Source organism: Bison bison, unplaced genomic scaffold (assembly GCF_000754665.1).
Source record: "Bison bison bison isolate TAMUID 2011002044 unplaced genomic scaffold, Bison_UMD1.0 scf7180017864475, whole genome shotgun sequence".
Classification (NCBI taxonomy): domain Eukaryota; kingdom Metazoa; phylum Chordata; class Mammalia; order Artiodactyla; family Bovidae; genus Bison; species Bison bison.
Genome location: NW_011495036.1, coordinates 3,584,635 through 3,593,700, shown reverse-complemented (window position 1 = coordinate 3,593,700; position 9,066 = coordinate 3,584,635). Strand labels below are relative to the sequence as shown.

Below are 9,066 nucleotides of genomic sequence, written 5' to 3'. Positions count from 1 at the left end.
GGCTCACCTGCGTGTGTCCCCGCCCTCCCAGGCATGGGGAGGCTACCTTTGGAGGCATCATGTGACTGGCCTGGGCTGGTCCTTTATATTAAAATCGTGACAACCAGTGGAGACTCCTTCAGTGAAAGTTGGTCACCTCCTCCAGGAAGCCCTCCCTGACCACCCCTCTTCCTGCTGCACAGTTGGGTTTGTGCCGCTCCGTGGTCCTCTTTCTGGAGCATCACTATCCATCATTCATGATTCCTTGGTGGGGGGGTCAGTTGGACCGTGTTTTACATGGGGTGGCCACCGACACCTGCCTTGTCTTTTCTGGGACGGCTGAGGAAGAACACCAAATCTGCCTGACGGTCCCGTTTTCCTTTTTCAGGATTCCTTCTGCAAAGCGCAGCAGTGGCTGAAGGACCTGGAGGAGGAGCTCCACCCTGGAGAGGTCGTGGTGATGCTGGTCGGCAACAAGACAGACCTGGAAGAGGAGCGGGAGGTGACCTTTGAGGTGGGTCTGGAGACTGTCATCAAGTCTCAGTAGGGGAGATGGGAGGGACCTCAAACACGCGTGACCACCCACTCGCACAGCCACATGCACACACACAATTCCCAGTTCAGTTTCCTTCTTGGGCCAAGGTTTCTGATCTCTCCTAGGAAGGTCAGACCCAGAGATGGTGGCTTCCAGTGTGGGGAGAGCCCTGAGCATCACCTAGACCCCACACCCCCCTGGGCACTGAGGCTTGGCAGGGGCAGGCAGCACCAGGAACGAGGAAACCATGGCCCTCCCCACCCTTCCCCTGTGAGTGATGTAGGTTTCAGGTCTTCATCTTTGTGTTCAACAACCGTTCAAGAAGTACGTGCTAAAAAAAAAAAAAAGGAAGTATGTGCTAAGTTGCTCAGTCACGTCCGACTCTGTGAGACCCCACGGACTGTACCCAGCAGGCTCCTCTGTCCGTGGGATTCTCCAGGCAAGAACACTGGGTTGGGTTGCCATTTCCTCCTCCAGGTTCAAGGGGCAAACCCAAATTTATTTGCTAGGAAATTAGCAAGGAACAGAGGACCCAGAAGCTGTAGTTCTTCTGTAAAATGACCAAGAGCAGAAAAAGTGCCCAGGGAGGTGAGCCTGTGAAGTGTTGGGAGCCTGGAGCAGGATGCACGGGTCTGTGTGTGTGTCTCTGTGTGTCCAGGTGTCTCTTTGTGTGTACAGGTGTGTGTGTCTCTCTGTGTGTGTATAGGTGGTATCTGTGTGTGTATGGGAGAGTGTGTGTGTATAGCAGGTACAGGTGGTATCTGTGTGTACAGGTGTGTGTGTCTGTGTGTGAACAGGTGTGTATGTCTCTGTGTGTGTACAGGTGTGTGTGTGTCTAGGAGGTAGGGTGGTGTCTGTATAGGTGTGTGTCTCTTTGTGTGTACAGGTGTGTGTATATCTCTGTGTGTGTACAGGTGTGTGTGTGTAGGAGGTAAGGTGGTGTCTGTGTACAGGTGTGAGTGTCTGTGAACAGGTGTGTGTGTCTCTGTGCACAGTTGTGTGTGTCTGTGTGTGTAGGAGGTAAGGTGATGTCTGTATGAACAGGTGTGTGTGTCTGTGTGTGTGCAGGTGTGTGTGTGTAGAAGGTAAGGTGGTGTCTGTGTGTACAGGTGTGTCTCTCTGTGTGAACAGATATGTGTCTCTGTGTGAACAGGTGTGTGTCTCTGTGTGAACAGTGTGTGTGTGTGTGTCTATGTGTACCAGTGTGTGTCTGTGTGAACAGGTGTGTGTCTTTTTGTGTGCACAGGTGTGTGTGTACAGGTGTGTGTCTCTCTGTGTGTGAACAGGTGTGTGTGTCTCTGTGCACAGTTGTGTGTGTCTGTGTGTGTAGGAGGTAAGGTGATGTCTGTATGAACAGGTGTGTGTGTCTGTGTGTGTGTGCAGGTGTGTGTGTGTAGAAGGTAAGGTGGTGTCTGTGTGTACAGGTGTGTCTCTCTGTGTGAACAGATATGTGTCTCTGTGTGAACAGGTGTGTGTCTCTGTGTGAACAGGTGTGTGTCTCTGTGTGAACAGTGTGTGTGTGTGTGTCTATGTGTACCAGTGTGTGTGTCTGTGTGAACAGGTGTGTGTCTTTTTGTGTGCACAGGTGTGTGTGTTCAGGTGTGTGTCTCTCTGTGTGTGAACAGGTGTGTGTGTGTAGGAGGTAAGGTGATGTCTGTGTGTGTGGGGTATGTGGGGTGGGTTTAGGAGAGGTGGAGGGGCAGATGAGGGGTGGCAAGGGGTAGGGAGGGGAGGGAGGCTGGAGGCAGGGGGCTGCCAGAGAAGCCCCATGCTGCCCTGGGGCTCAGTGGCACAGCCCCCCGCAGTGGTGGTGGGCTCAGGGGCGGGGATCTGATGGATGACTTAGGAAGAACATGCGGAGGACAGGTCAGGCTGTGGGGGAGATGGGACCTGGGTGGGGAGACCCTCAGGGAGGCCAGGGGTCCAGTTCTGGGGCGGACGGGGTCTCCTCTCTGCTCCCCCAGGTCTGCTGCCCTGGGCTCGGCCTGCCTGTGGGTGGGGGACCCCATGGCTTAGACTGCATGGGAGCCGCCACCCCAGGGCTGTTGACCCTGGGACCCCAGACCCCACCCTGGCCTCTTCTTCACTCCAAGCTCCCACCAGGCTGGGCCTTGGGGTGGGGGTGGGGGGACAGAGTGCACAGACCCCCGAGCTGCAGGTGCCTCATCTGGGCAGAGGCCAGGCTGACCAGTGGGCGGTGAAGCTTTCACAGTAATTTGGGGGCTTTTCATCTTAAAATAATTGCAGCATTACAAAACTTGTTGCAGAAATAGTACAGATCCTGTCTGCCCTTCTCCCAGCTTTCCCAGGTACGAACGACTTACTTACGTAAGCACAGAAAGTGAAAGTGAAAGTCGTGCCGACTCTTTGCGACCCCATGGACTATACAGTCTGTGGAATTCTCCAAGCCAGAATACTGGAGTGGGTAGCCTTTCTCTTTTCCAGGGGATCTTCCCAACCCAGGGATCGAACCCAGGTCTCCCACATTACAGGCGGATTCTTTATCAGCTGAGCCACATGGGAAGCCCGAGAATACTGGAGTACTCCAGCAGATCTTCCCAACCCAGGAATTGAACCGGGATCTCCTGCACTGCAGGCGGATTCTTCACCAGCTGAGCTCTCAGGGAAGCCCTTAAGCACAGAATGACGAGCAAATCAGGAAACGAACAGCCACCCAGTGCTCTTAGCTCAGATTGGATCACTTTCCCACTATGGTCCTCTCCCTGGTTCAGGGAGCTCTGCTCCTGGATCTGGCCACTGAGAAGTCCCCCACCCCAGTAGGCCTTGTCCCTCCTGCCTCTTTGAGGTCTTTCTTCCTTCCTGGCTGGCCAGGAATGGCTGGCCAAGTTATTCCTGGTTCATCTTCCCCTTTCCCAGCCCCAGCCCTGGAAATCATCTCCCTGAGGAGCACTGGTTCCTTGTGTGGGGGAATGAATTTAGGAGCCAAGATCTCTGCACTGGATGTTCTCATTCCACGGGCAGTGAGATAACCATGAACCCCATCCTGGGGGACCTCAAGGACAAACTGGCAGACGGGAGGCTGGGGACCTGCAATTTACGGGCTAGAGGCCCATTGCACTGAGAACAAACCCTTAGAGTGACCCCACCTGGAACCCTCAAGCTAGTGGGGGAAAGGCAGATATTTGGGTTTCATTCAGATGACCAGGGGCTTCCCAGGTGGCGCAGTGGTAAAGAATCCCCCTGACAATGCAGGTGATGCAGGAAAAGAGGGTTCGATCCCTGTTGGGAAGATCCCCTGGAGGAGGAAATGGCAACACACTCCAGTATTCTTGCCTGGGAAATCCCATGGACAGAGGAGCCTGGCGGGCCACAGTCCATGAGATTGCAAAGATTTGGACATGACTGAGTGACTGAGCATGCATGCAGATGTGACCAGATGTGAGCTACCCGAAGTCACCAAGTCTTCCTCTGTACCAGGTCACGTTGTCCTTTAAAACACAGATGATAATGGGCCATCTCTGTGTCTGGGCGGGGCTGAGAAGCTTGTTGGGGGGGAAGGTGGAGTGCAGCTCTGTGGGCCAGGTGAGGAGGGTGGATGCTGCTGGGTGCGATGCTGCAGGCCTAGCTGGCCCAGCCCCCGGGGCCCGCTCAGCCTCAGGCAGGACCATCTGGGGCCCAAGCTCCTCCTGGGAGGGTCCGGAAGTGAGGGGCCTGCCTGGGGAGGCCCCCAGGTCCTCCTTCGTGGACCCTTTTCCCCTTCTCGGCCACACAAGCAGCCCTGGAGTTTCCCAGCCTCCCTTGCTTCACACACCATCACTCCATGCAGGACTGACCCCTGTGACCAGCAAGGAGGGGGAGCAGAAAAGGGCCCAGGGGGGCTCCCACCAGGCTGGCCTCATCCCCCTTCCATGTCTCCTCTGTTCTTGCTCGCTTTCGGAGCAACCCCGTCCCCAGATTCCACGGTGGGAGGGAAGCCTCCCCACAGACCCCACTGGGGGTGCTAGGCTCCCCTTCCAGTGAGCGCCACACGCCCCTCCTGGCCCCGCTGCCCAGTCCTGACCACCTCCCCCAGGAGCCCCAGTAACAGGACATGAGGAATGAGGTTCTCCACTGGTGCAACTGTCCCATGGTCTTTCTGGGTCTTCTCAGTACATTTCTGATGATTAATGTGGACTTTCCACGGTCACTTCCTCCAGGAAGGGAAGGAGTTTGCAGAGAGCAAGGGGCTGCTGTTCATGGAAACCTCGGCCAAACGCAACTACCAGGTGGCCGACGTCTTCAACGCCGTCGGTGAGTGACCAGCCCCCCGCCCCGGAGCCAGAGGTGGGGTGGGGTGTGTGGGAGGGTGCGCCTTCTTCAAATGGGTCTTCTCTGGCCTCCTGAGGCCCAGCCGAATGTTTCCAGGGGCCTGGAAGGTGGACATGAGTCAAGGGCGCCTGTTTCCTGGTTCCCGGAGAGCATGAGGGAGGGGGCGTCTCCAGGGACTGCCAAGGGTGCAGGGCCTGCGCTGGGCTGGGGGGCTTCCCTCCCAGCTGGGCTTCCCCCTCCTGTCGTCCACAGCCCGGGAGCTTTCGCGGAGAGAAGAGAGCAAGGAGGGCCAGAGGCAGCGGAGAGATGCTCCGCTGACTCTGAGTGAGCGGCCCTCGTGGCGGGGCCGATGCTGTGCCCACTAGAAGCAGCCGCTGCGCGGGCAGCTGCGGGGAGCGGGACTCCCAGCCCGCGCCCTGGCGGTCCTCCGAGCGAGCTACGGCCAGCTCCGTGGTGACGGCGGTTGCTGACCCCGGTCCACCGTCGAGCCCGGCGCGTGCCTGAGTCCTCGAGGTGCAGGAAGCCGGCATTCCTTAGAATAATCGCCTCCCTACCCACTCCAGTGTTCTTGCCTGGAGAATCCCAGGGACGGGGGAAGCCTGGTGGGCTGCCGTCTATGGGGTCGCACAGAGTTGGACATGACTGAAGCGACTTAGCAGCAGCAGCAGCAGCAAGCTCGTGGGAATCCTTTGGGAGACGTTTGTGTGTCCAGGGGCCTCCAGAGGGTGGGGGCTCCACGTCCCCAGATGTCAGATTCCGCCTAAATCCCGGATGTCCTGGGGGTGGGCATGCCTGACCCTGCCTGGAGGTGCCCCCCTCAGCTGCCTGGCCACCAGGCACCGAAGGGGGGGAAATCAGCCGGCGGGCACTTGGTTCTGGGCAGGAGGCTGCCCGGGGTGGGCTGGGGGTTTTCACCTGCTCCCGGGACGGGGAAGAGGGGTTAGCAAGCCCCGCTGGAGTGGACCACGTCGTCCCTGGACCTCTGTGAGGGTCCCTGAGGGGGGCACCTGGGGGCGGGGCGGGGCCCCACAGTCCACTTCTCGGGGTGACTATGAGGACAAGACGCTTGGGCCCATAGGCTTGAGGACTCGGATTTCGAGCGGAGGGATACCTTGTTCTGCTCCAGTGAGTTTTTCGCCTAAAAGTAAACCCCTTTCTCGCACGTGGTCTCTGGTGAGTTTGTAGGTGGGGGTTGTTACTCACGTCTCCAGAGGGGCCCCAGGCGGGGCGGCGATGGCTGCGGTGGGCACAGGGCATCTTTCGGGTGGAGAGAGATCATGGGCTGGCCTGGTTCCTCCCTTTAGAGAGGCCCCCCACGGCCCTTCTGGGAGGTGAGCCAGCGGCCACATGAAGGTAGTTTAAAGGCGGCTACTTGGGAGGGAGGTGGTGATGCTGGTTCCCCTCTGGGACTGTGATAAGCAGGTATGAAATTTTAAATAAGACGCCACTGTCATCCTCCCCCACGCCCCCCACCAAAAAAAAAAGTGGCTTCACTTTGTCAGCTGTAAGGATCAACAGGACAAACGTAAAGCGGCCTCCCTGTTGATGCCGAGCCCCTTGACGTCCCCCAAACGCGTGTTTCTTTCCTAGACAATTTCCGGGTGAAACCTGCGGCTTACTGCTGCGAGCCCTGCAGATTCTGGCTGCAGTGAAGTGTCTTATACGGCCGTTCCCTTGAAGATGGAGCGTGTGGGACGCGAGCCCTTGCTGGGTCAGACCGTTTCCTGTGCGCTGTCTCCTCACTCAGGGTAGCAGGGCTGGGTGGCTTAGTCGCTATGTCCTGTCCGACTCTGGAGACCCGGTGGACTGTAGCCCACCAGGCTCCTCTGTTCCTGGGATTTCCCAGGCAAGAACACAGGAGGGGGTTGCCATTTCCTTCTCCAGGGGATCCTTCCGATTCAGGGATTGAACCGGGGTCTCCTGCGCTGCAGGTAGTCTCCTGCATTGCAGGCGGACGCTTTGCTGACCGAGCCACCAGGGAAGCCGGCTGGGCTGGGACTCCCCCAGCAAAGGAGACCACTTTGGAGGTGGCGGGAGGCTGAGGTTGCCTCTGGCCACTAGATGGCACTCCAGCCTCGCTGAAGCAAACCCCACTGCTCCAGGTCCGGAGAGTTGCTTTGCTGAACGATAAATGTCTTTCAGAGGAGTATCGACCCATCCATGATGAAATAGAAGTGGGGAAATCATGCTAGCAGTAGGATGCCTATATATGTGGTTGCTTTCCTCCTGTCTTCTCAGGCCAGAATTTATTATTAAAGCATATTCCTTGACTCATTGCCACCTCCCTCCTTCATGCCTCCCTCCCTCCCCGCAGGATGGGATGGGGTGCATGGTGACCCTGGAGCCTAGGGTCCCCATTGCCGGGTGTGATTGCCCCTTTCCCTCACCTTCTCCCCAACGAGGCAGGTGGGGCTCAGCCCTGGAATCACCTGGAAGCCTCTGTAGGCAGTGTCCCTGAGCCCACCAGCTCCGTGTTAGATCTGTCTGCAGGGCGGCGTGGGCCCTAGGAGGTCTAGACCGGCCCAGTGACCTAATATTCAGATACGGGGAGCTCTGCGGTGAGGGCAGGGCTTCTGTCTGTCCTCGCACGGGGCTCCCAGTGCCTGGTATGATTCTGGCACAGGCCAAGCACTCAGCAACTGTGTCCCAGGAGAGGACTGAAGCTATTTTCCCCAGCATTGTAAAGAAAAGGCAGGTTTTTGCTTAGAAACAGCCTCCGCCACACCCAGGGACAGGTGTTTCCGGAGCCTCTCTGTGTCTGCTGCACACACCGGAGCTCAGCACGCCCTGGACCGTGAGGTCGTGGTGGGTGTGGAACTTGGAGGGAGATGAGTCCCTGGGGTTGTGGGTGTGCCGGGCACAGATTCTCCGGGGTAAATGGTCCTGGGGGAGACCAGTCTGTGAGCTCTCTCCTGTCTGCAGCTGGGGAAGCCGCTCCAGCCCTTTTCACGAGCCAGAGACTGTGTGTGTGTGTGTGTGTGTGTGTGAGTGTGTGCACGCACGTGTGTGTGCTCGTGGTGGAGGCAGGAGGCACAGCAGAGCTGAGAAGCAGCCTCCGGGAGCAACCCTTCTTCCTGCCTGTGGTCCTGACCTTTCCCCTCCCACTCTGTTTCTAGCTCCTCCTCTGTCTCCCCTGGAAGAGCCCCCTGTGCCTGGAGGGGCTGACCGAGGAAGCCATTCTTTTCCTTTTAAAATAGTCCCTTTTCGGAAGCCACATTTAGAACAACTTGAAATCACCTTACCATTTGTAAGATGTTGAATGAAAAGAAAAAAAAGGAAGAAAGGGGAAAAAGGAGAAATACCTCCTTTAGAAGAATCCGCTCAGGAGGAAAGAATCAGAGAATCGGCATCGTGAAGCCCACGAAGGACAGCTGGTCTCAGCAAGGGTACCTGGGGCCCCGAGTCCCTGGCCGGGAACTCTTTGGGAGACAGGCTGCTGTCACAGGGCCCCAGGACTTCTGAAGATCGTTTCTGAGCAGACGGGAAACCGAGAGGGTCTTACAGTCTGCAAAGGGTCAGGCTTGGCTCCTATCGGAGTGGGACCTGGAGCCCACCATCAGATACCATGTTGTAGGACAGACACGGAGTGTCCGTGCCTCAGCGATAGCTGAGCCCCACTCTGCCCTTGGACCCAACTGCTCAGATGACAGGAAATACAGGGGCAGGATGGAAGGAGGAGGTCAGAGCACTTGGGGGAGCAGGCGCCACGTGCTGTGCGTGGATCATCCTACCAGGTAACGCATCTAGGCTCTTGTAAGAGTCGGTGTCATGACAAAATCAGATGGTGGGGATGAACGGGAAATAACTAACCGTGACCCTGAATCTAGACTGGAGTCTGGCTTCCAAAAAAAGAAAAAAAGGCAGCTAAGAGTTCCTTGCCTTATTTGGGGAGTTTTGAGTATGGATGAAAAACTCTATGATATTATAGAATTCTTACAAAATGTTTGAGGCATGATAATTTTGTGGTTATAGTGGAGATTGCCCTTTGCTTGAGGAGAAAGACACAGAAATGTCTAGGGGAAATATGATATCTATAACTCACTTCCAAGGGGTAGAGAGAAGAGGGGAGAGTGCGGGAGAGAAAGTAAATGCAGTGATAATCGTGGATGCTATTAGTATTTTTATTGAGATGGCACCCCACTCCAGTACTCTTGCCTGGAAAATCCCATGGACAGAGGAGCCTGATGGGCTGCAGTCCATGGGGTCGCGAAGAATTGGACATGACTGGGCAACTTCACTTTCACTTTTCACTTTCATGCATTGGAGAAGGAAATGGCAACCCA

At 56.7% G+C, this 9,066-nt stretch overlaps 1 protein-coding gene across 1 annotated transcript in view; it reads left to right on the top strand.

Annotated features, from left to right (window-relative positions):
* RAB17 (RAB17, member RAS oncogene family) overlaps positions 1-5,945 on the top strand; it is a 22,406-nt gene extending 16,461 nt beyond the window's left edge. The window contains exons 4-6 of the mRNA XM_010862051.1: positions 339-493; positions 4,672-4,765; positions 5,036-5,945. Coding sequence (XP_010860353.1) covers positions 339-493; positions 4,672-4,765; positions 5,036-5,148 — 362 coding nt within the window. The 3' untranslated portion in view covers positions 5,149-5,945. The remainder of the gene's footprint in view (positions 1-338; positions 494-4,671; positions 4,766-5,035) is intronic.
* The last annotated feature ends 3,121 nt before the right edge of the window (positions 5,946-9,066 follow it).